Source organism: Armigeres subalbatus, chromosome 2 (genome assembly GCF_024139115.2).
Source record: "Armigeres subalbatus isolate Guangzhou_Male chromosome 2, GZ_Asu_2, whole genome shotgun sequence".
Classification (NCBI taxonomy): Eukaryota; Metazoa; Arthropoda; class Insecta; order Diptera; family Culicidae; genus Armigeres; species Armigeres subalbatus.
Window position 1 is genome coordinate 212050098 of NC_085140.1, and position 17972 is coordinate 212068069.

General features: G+C 38.6%; 1 protein-coding gene across 1 annotated transcript in view; it reads right to left on the reverse strand.

Annotated features, from left to right (window-relative positions):
• Positions 1-770: 770 nt before the first annotated feature.
• The window catches only part of LOC134209538 (uncharacterized), a 35713-nt gene continuing 18511 nt past the window's right edge, over positions 771-17972 (reverse strand). The window contains exons 10-14 of the mRNA XM_062685516.1: positions 2339-2968; positions 2146-2273; positions 1951-2087; positions 1186-1777; positions 771-1119 (exon numbers count right to left, since the gene is read on the reverse strand). Coding sequence (XP_062541500.1) covers positions 837-1119; positions 1186-1777; positions 1951-2087; positions 2146-2273; positions 2339-2968 — 1770 coding nt within the window. The 3' untranslated portion in view covers positions 771-836. The remainder of the gene's footprint in view (positions 1120-1185; positions 1778-1950; positions 2088-2145; positions 2274-2338; positions 2969-17972) is intronic.

Below are 17972 nucleotides of genomic sequence, written 5' to 3' on the forward strand. Positions count from 1 at the left end.
GACCCCATCATTTGTTATTGATTAGATATCCTCAGTTATGAGGTTGTGAGATGCTTGATGCAATTTGTGATCAATTGAATCTGCAAACTTGTGCGAAAAATGGCACCTGGTGCGATTTATCAGAGCCCCCACAATATTTTTGTAAAGTACATTCTGGAAGACACTGCACTGGAGCCGGTAAAATGCTGTACGGTAAAATGCGCGACTACAAAGCAAGACCTTGGTGATGAATTTTTCGGGTTGGAAATTTTCTCGACTTCCCCTGGTTCATGCCCATCGTGTAAGCCTCATGGTATACGAATGCACAAATGGTAATTTGGCTTAGAAACCTCGCAGTTAATGTGGAAGTGCTTAAAGAACACTGCGAGGCGGCAGAGGGGGATGTAATGCCAATAGAAAGAAGAAGAAGACACTGCACTGTGCCAAAAAAAACTACACCATAAAGTGGCAATGAGAATTGTTCACAATTTTCTCCGTGTATGAGAAAGTTATTCGAGTAGTCAAAAGCGAGAACAAATGGACGAACGTTTTACAACAGCTAAAAATTTGCTAAACGCGAGATAATTCTCTAGGAAGAAAATATGAGCAAGTTTAGTTTGTAACAATGACAACGAAATCGAGGTGATAGAGAGCTCATTAGTGACAGTGGATCATCTTAAATCAGTCGATTGTTACTATATTGGAATATTTGATTATATGATTTTTTTTTCTGCTATTACTTTAGGCAACGGGGCAAAGTGTCATTAAAAAAATAAAGAATTACAGAAACATACAATTCATAAATAATATATCATAACCAAAAGAACAAGATTTAAAATAATTTTTTTTTGTTTCAACTAAAGAATGTTTGTCCTTATCCTAATAAGTTCCTTTAGAAATTCACTCGCAACTGCGTCATAGTTGTGTAACATTCGGGAAGTTGTATTTATTTCTAGACAGTCCATGCAAAATTCCTCTGAAGTTCTGTCAACTGGCTGCACTGGACTCCATGTGAATCCGAGATCACTTCCATTTGGTGTAGGATTTGAAAATCTGGCGAAGTTGGCGAACAATTTTATCAAGACTTCACGTACTTTGTATTCCTCACTATCTTGTGGTAACATCGGTAAACAAGGTGATCTGCGAATAAAGTAAATTGCATTGGAAAAAAATAAGAAAAAAAAATCATTGGAACATTTTACTCACTTGAACATGTAGAAAACATCATTACCATGACCACTTCCTTGTATTCTATTTTGATTCATCATTTTACAAATATAATCGTATTTCCCATGAAAAGCAAAACTATAATAATAGTGAGTGGCGTTCGGCTGATATTTGGCTATCAGCTCTGCACTCAGAAGACTGCTTCCTGCAAAAGTGATGTCTGACATCATTTTACACGTTTCTTCAGTAGATTGCCATCCAATATCTTTAACACCCAAATAGCAACTTTTGATTTTCTTTCCAACCGTCACTCGATCAGCCTCACTGGAATAATCCAAAAAACGTGGTGCCAACCACTCCGGATGCTGATTGACCTCATTGAAGCGGTGCCTATTCAGCTCAAAAGCCAAAGCTCCTTCCTTAGTGCAACATCCGGACAGTATTGGCATTCGCAGTGTATCAAACTCTTTGAGAAGTATTTCCGGGTCTTTGGTGATAATGCTGTCGTCGGTCAGGGTTTGCTCCACAACGGGTCTGAAAACAAACCGTTCAAAGAGTCCTTCCTCCTGTGGACCTACGGCCTCATCTTGGAATTTTACTATGGAATAGGCTGATGCCCTGGTGAGAAAGTCTGCAATTATATTTATGAAAATAAGCGATTTGGAACAATTAAAGAGAAGTGGTTATGTCATTTTCAACGGTATAGTTTTTTCAGAAGAATTACAATTACTATATCAAAACCGTTGTTAACGTAAATATTTTTGAATATTCCTCTAATCAGATGCTTGTTGAGTTATAACTTACCCAACACATCATGATCATTTTCTGCTTTACAGCCCATTGATCGTGCTAACATTTTTGCATTAGTTTCAGGATCGATTTGAACCATGGCTTTCGAGCAAAAATCACCACTTTGGCATATCACTCGGTGGAAATACTTCCTATAGATTAAATAACGAACTAACCCAAAGATCATTTAACGATATCTGTTGATCTAACCTTGAGTTCGGAGAAAGAAAGTGCATGTAACTTGCCCAGGCACCGGCGCTTTGACCCATCAATGTTACGTTATCAGCATCACCGCCAAAGTGTGCAATATTCTGCTTCACCCATCGGAGAGCAAGAAGCTGTAAGAAATATAATTAACTCAGGTTAATAGTTGATACAGTCGCAATTTCGCAGGTCAACCCACTTGATCTTTCAATCCAGCATTGCCGCTGATGCCGGCACTGGGCAAGCACAGAAAACCCAACGGTCCGACGCGATAGTAAACTGTCACTACAACTAGTCCTTCCTGGACGAGATAGCTCGGATCCAATACGAACGTATCGGCAGATCCGTACCGAAATCCACCCCCATGAAGGTATACAATTACGGGAAATGGCGCGGACGATTCGCTTGGCAAAGCAGGAGTGAAAACATTCAAATATAAAATGTCCTCCGATCCGATGATCGGCCACTGGAATAAAATAAAGTCCTGGACACAATAACCTTTCTCTACATTACAATCGAGGGGAGAGGCATCAAACTTTTCCAACGGAACTGGTGGCCGGAATCTCAATTGCCCAATTGGTGGTTTGGCATATGGTACCCCTTTAAAGTAGTGATACCGCTTTCCATTTGGTAGCTTTGAAGTAACACCTCGAGCCGAGCCTTGACTTAACTCCACTGTTGGTCTCTCAAACCAAGGCCAAACACGGATCACTATTTGCTCTATGTGCCAAAGGACAAAATAAAACAAAATTCGGCAAAGAATAATCCACATTTCGATTTTTGATCGCATTGCTTCGAAGAGCTTGACTGACGCGATAAGACTGGCAAGCTGTTGTTTGATTTAGTTCCTTCGTATTACAACTCTCACGATCTGCATTCATCTGGTTAATCATGTAATCTGTATTACAGCATGCATGATAATCGGTGGGTACAGTAATTTCTATAGGTACACGATCTTGATATAGGGGGTTTCAAATATCCTCATAGAGAACATAAATAATATCGATTGAAAACACTAAATATGAGGCATTATTGTGTAGACATCAATTTTTAGATAGATTTGTCTTGTAATGCTGACAGTAACCGCAAGCAGGAGATGGGTACATGTTTCATTGCACATCTCTATTCACATGCTGTGGCGGGCTTGTTGTTAGCGATAGTGTTAATCTTCTATATACATAAAAATGATTTTCTGTCTGTCTGAACCTTATAGACAGGGAAACTACTGAACCGATCGGAATGAGAATTTGTATGCAGAGGTTTTTGGGGTCGGGGAAGGTTCCTAAGATGGTTCGAGACCCCTCCCTCATTTGGAAAGGGGGCTCCCATACAAAAGAAAAACCAATTCCTTTATATCTCGAGACTTAATCGAGCAAATGGAAACAAATTTGGCATGTGGAGGTTTTGGAAGTGAAAATATGTTTCTGTGATGGTTCAAAACCCCTCCCCTTATGGAAAGGGAGGGTTCCCATATAAATGAAGCCTCCTATGAAGAGTTTGTTTTTGGAGCGAACATATAGCCTTTACGTCTTCTTCTTCATTGGCATTACATCCCCACACTGGGACATTGCCGCCCCGCAGCTTAGTGTTCATCATTAAGTACTTCCACAGGTATTAACTGCGAGGTTTCTAAGTCAAGGTACCATTTTTGCATTTGTATATCATGAGGCTAACACGATGATACTTTTATGCCCAGGGAAGTCGAGGCAATTTTCAATCCGAAAATTGTCTAGACCGGCACCGAGAATCGAGCCCAGCCACCCTCAGCATGGTCTTGCTTTGTAGCAACGCATCTTACCGCATGGCTAAGGAGGGCCCCCAGCCTTTACGTATACTTTGTATACGAGATAGCACTCATTTGAGTGCTATCATGAAAAACTTACATCAGAACAGTAGTTACATGACTACATTTTGCTGAATTAGTTTGGGTAAAGTGTTCAAATAGTGTATTCTCTGCGCCCCGTGATAAATAAAATAGTTCGACGAACATTGCATCAAAATTTTCCAATAGCAAGTTAACCTATCGCTTCATGGCTTGTCGAGCAATGCAATTTGGCATGATAACATGGAATCTGATTGTTCACAATTCACAATTTATTGGCAAGAATGATCATGTGGATTAAATTGGACTGTGCAATTTTGGTACAGATTTATCATATTAAAGCCCAAAAAACCTTAAAATAACAGAGTGAAGGAAAACTAACATTTTTGTGAACTTTACAAGTTACTGTTTGGGCGGATATGGATGTGGAAATAGAGGTGTGCGCCGCCGCGCCACGCCGCCGCCGCCGGCAGTTTTTGGCACGCCGCCGCCGCCGACATTTTTGCATCGGCGCGCCGCCGTTTAAAAATTGTCACGCCGCTTATCTATAATTTTCCACGCCGATACAAATTTGAAGATGTCCGCAGAATTTTGGAAGTGGAAATTCTGAACATTCAATGGATTTCCTGTATAATTTCCTGATCCATCACGTTGAAACACCAGAGATTTTTCCGTGAAGATACCAATTATTTCCATGTAAATCCCATACAATTTCTACTTGAATTTTTGAAAATCACTCCGTAAAAACTAAGAAAAGCTTTGTGTGTAAATTGCGAAGGATTTCTCTTTGAAATCCAAAGAATTTACCATTGAAATTAATTTTTGAATGGAAAAGAGGCGTTCAACAGAAAGCCATACGGAAGGAGATCACAAGGCTTAAAGTTGTTTCGCCGAATATGTCGTTTAACCGAAAAGACTATTTGGTAGAAGCCTATCCGAGCAAAGATTGAGAGCAAATCGATAACTTGTTTCAATGTTGTGAAATAATGGATTATTATTACTTAACTTGATATCTTTTTGGTCGTTTTAACGGTTGAGTAACAAAACGTATAGCAGAAAAGTCTTACTGTGACATCAAATCGAAAGCTATTCCTGCTGTCATTGAGAGCAAATAGAAAACTAATTTTGATATTGGTTTCCGATAACAAAACAAGTACACAGTTTGATGTCATATCATGCAGTTTAGTAATCTACAGCAAAATTAGATCAAAATATGTAATCAATCATGATTATTCATATTTGAAAACAAATTATGAATCAATTTTAAGTCAAAATCAAAATATGTTTTATATATGCACTCATTACATTTTCAGACTTTGCTAGGGTATCTAGCATAGAATGTCATTTGGTCGGATAGTTTCTTTGGCTGAAAGAAATGGTTAGATGAATAGCTTAATAGGCCGAAATAGTCATTTGGTCGAAAGGGCCATTTGACCGAAATGAACATTCGATCGAAAGTTCGGCTGAATCGGTCATTTTGGATATTTTCAACAGGAGAATCTTTTGAATTTCGTCAGAAAATTCTTCAAGTTTTTCAAGAATATTCATTTGGAAATTATTTTCAGAGTTTTCACGGGAAGTTGTTCAAAATTTCCTTAAGAAAATATTTAGAATATGCACGGAAAGTTCTGTTGAGATTTTTTCGAAATTTACGCTTCCTCAATCTAGATCATTTAAGATGGTTAGTTTTTTTTATTCTTTATTAGATTGCTTTTTTTCGGAGGGAGAAGTTCATCACTAGACGGCTAGATTGGCAAAGCCAACTTTAAAACAGATTTTTTTTGCAATATCCGCGGGAGACTGTAGAATTTTCACGAGAAAAACTCCGGCATTTCCAATTCTTCAAAGTTTCTGCAGAAGATGGTTCAAAATGTAGATTTCAACGAAAAATTCTTTGGAAAATTGCTCGGAATTTTCAAGAAATGTTTTTGGATTACTTCAAAACATTCTTTCTATTTTCGATAAGAAATTCTTGGGAAATTCCATTGACGGAAGGCGACAGACGGGTAATTTGGCACAGAAAGCCGTTTGTCCTAACAGGTCGTCTGGCCGAAAGCATCGTTGGCCGAAAATGCTGTTGTAATCTTGTAATCTTGTAATATCAACGCACCCTCTGACCATAGCCTATCTGCGTTGTATTTAAATACCACTGAGCGATACGTCTACTGGGCAACACGTCCGGTGTGCACTGCACTAAGATCTCCTTAGATGCAACCGGACCGAGATCTTACTTAAGGCTCCCAAGGGTCCGTTTCGTTGTGATATGTTGCCATAAAATAGAAATATATGCACTTGCTTTTCTAATCTACGGGAATATTTAAATTTATTAATGATATTGATTAGTGGCAAGTAAATTCATTCATCGATCAGATTAGAACGAGCTCAGTGCAATTAAAATATAAACGCAATACTTATCTGCAATTCACAGAAGATGTTGGGATTGTCCTTGAAGTAATCACGTTGTGAACACAGACTTCCTGTATTGACGGTGGTTGTTATGAATATGAATACCGCTGCTGATACCGGAACAATAAGATTTTCTTCATCACTGGTCGTCTGGAAAGAGGTAGATAAAAGAATTGGGCCGCTTTCACTCGCCGGCCCGCAAAACATTAGTAAGTAATTAATCTTACTACTAAGACAAAAATACAGTTCTAATAATTCTGTCTTATTAATGGATATCACACATGCCCATCTGATACTCAACTTAACCAAAAACATATCCTCAATACTTAATAAATGATAACTGTATATAGTTTCTATTATTGTCCATATATACCTACTATTCAATCTAGGATTCCTAATCGGATAAATTAATTCAGTTGCTAACTAAAAGCTTATCCTCAACGCTTTGGCTGTCAATAGTCTCCACAATATGAACCTTAAAGGTTATAACTTTGTTCAATCCTACATCTGTTTATATTAAAACTCAATCCTAACTGCCCCGAAACCGCTTTCAACACATAACTGCCCCGAGCACAGCCACTACATGCGACCCACAGGACCCCAATCGAGGACGGCCTACACTATACCGTTGTGAGCTTACACCCTCTCCTGGGCTGTGCGACGCTGAAAACATGCTCCTAACGTTTGATGCCTAAAAATAAAAATAAATAAACTAATTACACTAAATCTTACACTTTTGATCGAACCCGGCTGGCATTCGCGTTAAACAATGTGTTCCATGAGTGCTGATCACTCATGATAACGCCCCGAATCGGCGAATAAAATTCAGTTTAACGCAGAGTTTAAACCCTCTCTTGCGCTAAGTAATGCTGAAAACCTAACTTCTAGGAATTTGATTCGTAGAAACAAATTATACTGAAATTGGTGCGTGGCAAAATAAGTTATACTATTAGTTAATTTAGTTAAACCCTGACTACCCCACATTATACTGGCCCGTTTGGAGTCATCCAGTGGCACTTGGTCTTAGCATTCGTTTTCTTTTTAAATTCTATAACAAATCACCACGCTTACCCCCATATTAGTAATATGTAGAACGAATGCTTGACTATTACTATACTAAGTATAGTAAAAGACCGGAAGTAATAATTGGGCCAGCCACCACCATCGTTGGCCGAAAATGCTGTTTGGCCGAAAAGGTTTTTGACAGAATGGGCCATTCAGCGGAAAATGTCATTTGACCATTGAACAAAATTTCGTAGCCTCTCTACTTTTAAGTCGATACTGGCTTTTAGGCCTAAAGTAATCTAGCCGTTTAACGGTTTAGCAGAACTAAGCGTTTAACGGTAACTGTTATCTGGTCGAAACAGGTTTGACAGAAAATGTAGTTGAGTCGTAAGCGACGTACAGGAACATTTGGCCGGATTTTGACCGTAACAGTTTGTCCTAACAGGCTGAAAAAGTCGTTTGACTGAATACCCAACAAACAATTAGGGCTGAATAAGCTAGTTTTTTATTGTAGAAGACCATTTTTGGTTGAATAAGTGCTCTATCAGCTCACAATGTTTATTACAAAAAAATGCCGGTTGATTGTAATTTGGGAAAAAGAGCCATTTGGCCCAAAAATGTCCTGTCTGCAAGACAACCTTCTTCAAAAAGTGTCGTTTGACGGAATTGAATAAAAAAACAAGTTCGGCCGAATAGGTCATTTGACAAAAATTGCCATTTGGCCGGAAGAGTATTTTGCAGAAAGGATATTTTCGTGTCAAATGACCATTCCTACCACACGGCATTTTCGGTCTAATGATTTATATGGTTAAATGATTTTTTCGGCCTAATTACCAGTTCGGCCGAATGTTCCTTTTGGCTGTATGTCGCTTTCGACCAAACTACATTTTTTGTCAAACCATTTTCGACCTGATAATAGTTGCGGATAAACGTTAAGTTAGCTTAATAGGATTTGATTAGATGACCTACTCGGCCAAACGACCTGTTAGGGTAAACGATTTTTTCGGCCAAATTATCAGTTCGCTTGACGCTATCGGCCAACTGAATTTCCCAAGAATGTCATATGGACAATACACTAGTCGTTCGATAACTGCAACATGTTTTCGTTTTAGTTAGCGAATGCAGTTCTAAACGTTCCAAACGTCCAACTATTGTCACGTCCGACAACTTCAGATGCAATAGAAGTGCATGTGATTGTTCAGCGCAATGCAGCTATCATCGAATTTAAAATCGTTTCGAAGTTTAGCGGTCCGATAACTACAAAACTGATGTAACTATTGAATTGCAGTTAGAAAGCATTGCAGTTAAATAAGTTTCAGTTGTCAAACATCTATTGTACAAAGAATTTCCAAAAATTCCTTAAAAATTCCTAACAATTTTCCGTTGAAATGCAAAGATTTTTCATATTAAAATCTACATTTTGAACAATCCTCCGCGGAAATTCTAAAAAAGTTCTCGTCAAATTCGTGAGACTTTCTCGTGAAAATTCCAGAGAAATTTCTTTGAGAAAGCCAACGTTAAAACACCCATTCTATCAGTCGCACATTCCAACAATTATAAAGTAAATTTCGAAGAATACTCAACAGAAACTCGACAAGAACTTTCCGTGTATATTCCGAGGATTTTCCTGTAGAAATTTAGAACAATTTCTCGTGAAAATTCTGACGAGTTTCTCATGACGAATTTTTTGCTGAAAGCTTCTCTTGGTAATTCCATAGATTTGTCTAAACTTCAGAGTAGTTCCCGAGGAAAATTACAATTAACTGCATATTATTCGGCAACTCGAAAACCTTTTTTTTGTTGAATATCTTGGCTGTGCATATGCACAGCACATGTTTCAAAATAGACAAATTGATATGAAATTTGCGAAAAAGAATCCACGTGTCTTGGAGGAACTGGAACTCTCAACCTCCTACTCTCTAGATAGGCGTGATAACCCCTACACAACAAGACCACTTAAAGGTCACATTTGCGGAAAAGCCATCAGAGTACAAACCTCATTCGCGGTTAGTTTTTTTTTTGCAATTTGAATATCTTTCGGATGCTTGATTTGTCCTAAATAATTTCCAAATAAATATTTAGGAAAAAGGCAAAAAATTAAGGGACGTGATAAAAAAAACGCCACGCCGATGCACGCCGCCGCCGCCGCCGGCTAAAATGGCTATCGGCGTGACGCCGAAAACGCCGCCGCCGCCGACCAAAATTCTGACAAACGCCGCCGCCGATGAATATTGGACCGGCGCACACCTCTATGTGGAAAGATAAAGTGTGATGATGTAAGTGCGCCATTATGTGCCAGTGTCAGTGTCATACATAGCAAATAAGCGCCGGAGCGTGGAATCAGAGACGCTGTTATTATATAGAGACACGCGGAGAGAATAAAAGTAATTCTGGCTTCACGGCCAGCAGACAAAAAAATCCTGCGCGATTGGCAACATAGAAATTTGTGAGAACTTGAAGTGACTCTCAGTATGAGCAGTTATTTCGTTTGCTCCAACCATATATCCTGCCTCCTTTAGCACCATTGCCATATATGCAACAACAAATATGATTAAATGCAATATATAAACTTGCTATGAGAACTCTAAAACAGCTTCATTTACTTAATTTTTAAAACTTTTCCATAATTTCTATAATGTTGATTACAATACTTATCTCACATTTTCTACCGATTGGTAATGTTTGTTTACTTTGCTCGTTTGGTACCGCATTTGACCGTTCGTTTGGTACTTTCGGCTTCACTCTTCGCGGGTCTCTATCTATAAACAACGTCTCTGCGTGGAATGTATTGCTACTTCTTAAATCTTTGGCTGGAATACAATCGCTGCCTTGCAAGCTAGCTCCTTTTTCGTGGCTTGAAGCTGCTGGAATTCTATCAAACCAGCCAAAGAATGGACTCAATCAAAGAGCTTGAGCTTGCTTGAGCTTGATTGACTGCTCGTAGTTGCTACTCCATTATGACCAGATCAGCTGTTCTTGCACAGGGAACCAACAGATGTTTGCTTGGGACTAACACACATCTTCAATGTACAAGTACTGGTGATCTCATTTGTTAGGTCATACTGGTGCCTGCCACGTCAGAATGCAAGTCAATGTAGGGAAGGGGGAGGAAATGATGATGCAATCACTCGCCCACTGCAAGCCGAATATACCTCTGCACTTGCCACGAGTTCATGCGGAATTTGTTGGAATTTCTGGGTTAGGTTGGAGAGGCAGAGGTCCGTCTTGGTTAACGAGCTGCTAATGTGATAGATAGGAGAAGGTAACTGATGGAATTCCTAATTGGATATAGGAAACGAGCTCTATAAGTTCATTTCCAATTCTAGCAGATTACTGTTAGAATACTCAAGTTGAATGTATAGGAATAGTATTGGAAACGGTATGGAAGTCCATTTCCAGTTGAGAAATAAAGAGAAAGATACAAAGTAGGAGAATGGAACGGACCTGGAATTGAACCCACGACCTCCTGCGTATGAGGCAGAAGCAGTAGCCATATGACTACCAAGCCCGCTTCGAAACAAGAGAGATCACGCACTGAACTGATTAATTTTATTACCGCCGCGCAATGCAGAACACAATATTTCGTCCGATCACGCGATCGTTCTGCTGTCCGAAACATGAGAGATCACGCACTGATCTGATTAACTTTATTACCGGCCGCGCAATGCCCCAAAGAATGGACTCAATCAAATACGTGAAAAAAAATTCAAGAAAAGGCCGACTTCCATGCTAGAGGTTTCTTTTGCATACGCTGCTAGAAAATAACTTCCGGAAAATTGGTGAGATCAAACCATTTCCTCTACCTACTTCTCAACTATTTCAGTATCAAATCCTCGGAGCGACTTGTCTGCTTTGGTGGACAGGGATTCGTGCGTCGATTCGACGGATTTGATAGCGGATCCACGAAAACCAGCACCATTAAAAGGGCAGTCCATAAACCACGTAATCCAAATTTTGACATTTTCAACCCCTCCCTAGTAGACTATCGTAGACTCTTCTGAAACCCCTTGGAGGGTACGTAAACTTTCCAAATTTTAAAACATATATGTTTGTACAACGCAATAATATGGTGTTGTTCAATTATTTTAATCTATTTTAGCATGAAACATTACAATAAAAATCATTTGCATACAGTCTGCGAATTGTTGTGTTGAACACTGCAATATAATATATGAGAGATATGTGGTGGATTAGATCCTTTCTTCATTTCGGTAAACCAATAGTGTTCAAATTCAATAGGGTTGAAACACTATATGTCGCCGCGTTAAAAGGAACTAAAATAACTGTTAAACCGAAACATTCCGCATATGTATTCTAGAAGATTTGAGAGCCAGATAGAACTATTCTTTTTAGCAATGGATAGATAATTATGATGATGATTGCCTCTTCAATGATATGCAGCAAATGAGAACATATAAATGGTAAGATACAACAACTATTTAAAAATATATATATATATATCTAATTAAATAAATGCGCGCTGGATTCAAAATATATTTTATATATTTTTTGAATCCGGAAGTTTGATAGTGATATCTTTATCCATTTGACAAACGGTAGCATAATCAGGCGGGGCTTACTGTTAGTGATAGTGACCTCGGAGTGGACATAAAATACCAGGAACTCTGAAATGGGTCACTGGAGCTGCAGTAGATCTAGCACTTTCTAACTCCCGGATTAAATCTGACTGTTTTAACAGACAGCTTTCTTCCATAACATCACTGCCAGACAGTGGGGGTTAGTTTGTACATACACACATACACACACACACACACACACACACACACACACAGATTTATCATATTAAAGCCCATTTTTCGTCATTGCAAAAATAGCGTATGTAACTCGTTGCAAACTAGTAGTATTAATACAACTCAGCAAATCTTGTTGGATAAACGTACAACATGTGCAGAAAAAAAATCTTTTTGCATCTAGTTTATTTGTTTATTTGTTTATTTGTTAAAAAAATATTTATCTGACCCAAAGTCCTAATGAATGATATAATAATAAAATACAATTATTGCAATACTAAATTAACACTGAATTGCACAGCTTGTTCGAAAATCTACTAGACGCCTCACCAAACTCAAACAAGTTCTCCACCTGCGTAAACATTCGGAGGCACGCTGTAACCGGCTCGTGATATCCAAATCAAGATTTTTTTAAGTACAGGTTATCCGACTTCGTCAGTAGATGGGAATAACCAGCACGGGGGGAAACATACATTTTCAGTGCAAAACGTAAACAAACGAGCATAAATTCCATACAAAAATCCAAGATGGCTGAGTTGTGGATATTGACAAGTCGGATAACCTGGTACATAAAAAAATCTTGATTCAAATGACGTTCTGTGGAATGTAGGTTGTAGCAGATTCGTGGTAACCCAACTAACAATTTCCATGCTTGTTGGTTTTATTTAATTTTTATAACGGATTTATGACAGCAATCACCATGGCTAGCTGCTCAGTTTTATTGGCACTCTTATTACTATCAATAAACCTCTCATAAATCTGCTGAAAAAGCCTCAAACGTCACATTCGAATTGATTTTATGAGCTGCTCTACGGTTGTGATGAAGAGCGCAATAAGTCATATTTTCAAAGCTCGATAAAAGCCAAAATTTTTGGTCGTAATATGCCGTAATGTAGTCAAATGAATAACCGCAATAAGAATATTTGCATTGCAAAGAGTTTATAAGGGTGTGAAATAAGAGCAACATATTTCTGATCGGAATTGATGATGGCCATATTGGAAAAAAAGAAGCATTTTAAAATCTGTCAAATTTATCGCTGAAATCCATATAATTAGATAATGTTTTCGTCGCGTAGAACACTTCTCCTGGTGAATGATTAGAATTGGAAATATAGCAGGGTGAAAATCTACAGATTAAGTGAATATTTGCAATGTTGATATTTTAATTTTATATTATATTTCAATTTATTGCGCTGAACCACATTATTTCGCCGGCGCGCAGTATAGAATCTTATTATTTACCTAGCTTTCACCATGAAATCGAACGCGCAACTTATTTCAATGATAGAATATTGCAGTATAAACCTGAATAAATATTATTGTGTTGATATCCTCATCATAATTTTCATCATCAGTCCATTTTGTTATTATTTATCCGTAGTTTTGTTTCCCTTTTTTCAAACCAACATTTTTGACAGCTTCCGCAGCCAAATTCCCTTTTTTGCGGGTGGTTTAAAAGGGGTTTCCAAATACGCTTATAAGAGGTTTATAGCGGTCATCTAGAGAGGGCCACATGGCCATATCTTACTCTTATAGTGGTCATCAGATGGTTGTCGTATAATAATGAGTTTTATTGTGAGTTCTTATAATTTGATCGTGAAAACCATTCCAAGAGTGGAATAAAACTTGAAATGTTACTTGGGACGCGACAGCCTTGGAGGTGTACTCCAAAAGTGACAGTAGATGCGGTGAGTCAGTTTCTCCAGTTAGAAGCTTCCCAAGAAACAACGCTTGCTGGATCTTCCTTCGTCGTTGTAACGTGTCCAATCCTAGAAGTCTACACCGATCAGGAAAAGGAGGAAGATGTCCGGCTCTAGAAGTCTTGGCAATCTTGGCGATAAAACCCAACTGACGAGTGGCTTTAGAGATAACAGCCGAGTGATGTTCGTCGAACGACAATTTAGCATCTAGCATAACAACTAAGACCTGTACTTGTTGTACCCTGGTCAGCAATACCCCGTTAATGCAACCAATCCAAGTCGAGATAGTTTACAAAGAAGTATACGGTGATAAATTTTATCAAAGGCAGCTTTCAGGTCCGTGTAGACGACATCGATCTGCGCTTTATCCTCGATCTGTGTTATTAACATTCTTGGCGAATAACTTACAGGACATTGCAGCTGAACTAGATTCCGTTTCATCTAGGTAAACGGTTGATGGGACAGATTCAGACTTCCTCTTGGAATTTACAAAACTCCAAAATCCTCTAGGGTTTCTTCTTAAGCTTGACTGAACTCGTAACACATGCGATTTGTACAAAGATGCGTTCAGATGGCGGTATGTATTACTGGCTCGGTGGAAGCAACGTACTGTCTCCGGGGTACGTAAGTTTCGAAGCTTACGTTGCTGTGCATTACGTGTGCGTTTCAGTTCCTTTAGTTCACGGGTGCTCCAAGCAGGTGACGCTGCAGTCCGTTTATGCGGACGTGGCTACACTCTAATCTGCACAAAACGCCTCTGCCATGTCATCCACATTATTCGATGAGAGACTTTGCGTCCAGTTAACAGTCAGCAGACAGTTTTGCAGCGCCGTGAAATCAATTTTACGGAAGTTTAATAAGACATCCGGCGGTACATGTAACGATTCATTGTTAGTAGTTACGGCTGGAATTGAAATTTCAGGTGATGGATGATGAAAGTCCAGTGGAAGCAAAGGAGCAGTGCAGCGATCTACAACAGCAGGGCACTCGAACGAACAGAAGCACAAATCCAGTGTACGGCCGAGCAAGTTACGCACAAGATTGGCTTGACCGAGATTGAGGATATCCAATCCGTCCACTAATGTAAGGGGCAGTTGAGAAGAATTTACACAATGAATTCCTTCTTCATCCAATGACCAATGCATTCGGGGTTGATTCTAATCGCCGCAAATAAGTAGCGTATCGGTTGGTCACCCAATGTCGATTAACTTCTGAACGGAAGCCAAATGCTTGTTGATTGTATCAACATATTTGCTCCTAACTGGCGGGATATATAATTATAAGTCTATCACTGATTTATTCAAAAAAAAAGAACTTTATTTGCTACTTTTACATTACATGCACTCACTTTTATAACTAATACGAAAAAATACCGATCCTAAAGACTGATTGATTAATACTAACTCTCGAAGAGTCGATTGATTCCTATTTAAAACCTAAACTTGCCTACTCTGCTTTTCCTGGCCGACCTAGTTGGACGGTTCTGATTCTGCTGACGGTGGCTTGGTAACCGGGCTGCATGTTGGACGGCGTGGACGGTGGTGTGACCGCGTGGCGTACTTTGGACCTTAATACTCAGCATTAATGCGATGACCGGCGCATAATTCCTCCGGGGGTAGATCGAAGGGCGTCCTCGAACTTCTTTTCATTCCTCCTGGGATGGGGTGTCCTTTTGAATTCCAATTTTGATGACCGTTCTCTTTCTAAAAATACAGATTATTGCTATGACAATTAAAATTACCATTGTCGTTGACAATCCTCCAAAAGCGGCCAACAATAAGTTTTTGTGCTCGTACTGCTTCAGTTTGACGTGCTCCAATTGGTTTCTATTTTGCATGGTTTGATTATGGATGACGGGTATCTCGTGTCGTTGTGCGATGTTCCAATTTATCGCAAGATTTGGAAATGCTCCTTGAATTTCTCTTGTTTTGCTTATCAACTCTTCTGAAGTGAAAACGTGATCGTCAACCTGAATACTGCAATTGTAAAATGTTAAGACGAAATTTCCTTGAAGTTTTCGATTATGTGGTCCGCAATTTGATTTCAAATGTGAATTTTTAGCGTTGTTAATCAGGACCTTGTTGTTGGCTATTAGCGTGACTTTTGTTGTGTCATCGAATTTCGCTTCACAATGGCTTTCTATTCCAAGGATTATATGAAGCGAGCAATTATTCCTTAGTGGTTCAAGGAATGTACTTTGCTGGATAAAGCTCTCTGGGTTTGTGGTACTAAAGACATCGTTTCCACTCCGTATGACGTGTGGAGGGAGTTGTGTTATGACATAGTCATGAACTGTTAAGGGTATAATCCTAATAATTTCGCAATTTCCTGTGACTTTAGGAATTTGCAAGATATACAGTAGAAGATCACCTTTGATTGCTACTTTGGGTTTAGCGTAGTGGAGGGCTTCCTCGGGAAAATTTGTGTTTATCCCTTGTTCATTAAGTAAAGTTTCCATAGTCAGAATTTCATTAAGTGAGAGCAACTTACTGTTGGCGAGATTGATCCGAGTCCTCAGAATTGTGTCTTCCAAATCTTCCAGGATTTTGTTCGTTGTATCCATGTAAAGAAGTAGTGTTATGGCATCCATTTCTTCTAAAAGGATTTTGTTTTCTGTTGATTGTTGGTCAATAAGCCTATTGACAGTCGTCATTATTGTGTCGATTTTGGTGTTGAGTACGTTGTTGATTCTTATTTGTTGATTATTTTGGGATATAAGGTCCTCGAACGTAGTGTTGATTATTCTCAGGTCTTCGGCGTCGGGGTAGCCAGCGATCCATTTCCAAGCGACTCCTAATGCGTCCCATCTCTTGGGTCTCCTAGATTTCATCGGTTTAAGTTGGTACAGGTTATTAACAAGTTCCCTACTTTTTTGAAAAATAAGATTTGATATTGGAATTTCCCTATTTATCTGCCTAGCTATTTTGGAAAATAAATAAACATTGTTCTCTAAGTTTGTAATATTTATCGGATGAATGATTTTAATAAATCCTGTTTGTAATTTGCAATCATTTAACTTCAGCAATAGGATCGGATCGTTCATCAAATTTTTGATTTCTAGAGATTCTAACTTAGCTGTTGTTGAAAGTATTAAAATAAAAATGATATTGTCAGTGAGTGCATCTGAAAATATAAGAAAAATTATAAGATTTCATTAGTATGTAATTTAGGATTTTCTACATCTTTTTATCTTGTTTTTGTGTCTTTTAATGGCCTTGTTATTCTTAAATGTCTTGTCAGTAATAGCATTTGCGTTAGTCGGTTTAGCCCTAGGGTCTAGTTTTTTCCTGATGTTGGGTATCATAAATACTTCCTGCTGGTTTTCTAAATGAGGCGGGTTCTCTTTGTTATTGTTCTGATTTTCTTGATTTGATCTAGCTTTTTCGATGTTTGCTTTAACTTTAACGTATACTTTTTGAGAATTATCTTCTATCTGATTCGGGTCAAGTAAATTGTTGTTATTAAAGATGACTTCATTGGGGTGAATTTCGTTGCTGAATGAATGGAAGAATTGTAAAGAGAAATTGCTAACTTTACTAGCGCGGTAGTGTCTATATCTGGGAATTTATACTTATTTGTGTTTATAATTTCTATTATAGTCGAGTGGGTTTTTCGACTTGGCCATTAGATTCAGAGCAAGATGCATAAGCTAACTCGATATTCAGAGCGTCTAAGTAATTTTTTAGTTGTAATGACATAAACGTCGTTTCATGGTCCGTAATGATCTTCCTTGGTGTACCATAAATTCCGAAATAGTCTGCGAGAGCAGTTTTGACGTCTGTTAAATTTTTAGTTTCCATAAAGATCATCTGGGCATGTTTTGAAAAGGAGTCGACTAATGATAGAAAGTTATGTCGGTTTATCTGAAAATGTCCATATGGACCCGGTCAAAAGGTTTGTCCGTTGTTGGTCTTGGTGAAAGTTTAATATTATACGGTTTCCTCTCGTATTTGTGCATGTTGCACATTCTACATGTTTGGGTCACCATTTTAATTTTGATGTCATCCTAGGAAAGAAATAGCTACGCTTCAACTGGTTGTCGACTTCCGTAACTCCACGATGAGCTCGGTTATGTTCCTTGTTGATGATTATGTCTTGTCTTTGTTCGTTAGCTACGTCTTCAACTTGCAACTGGGTCAAAACAAAGTG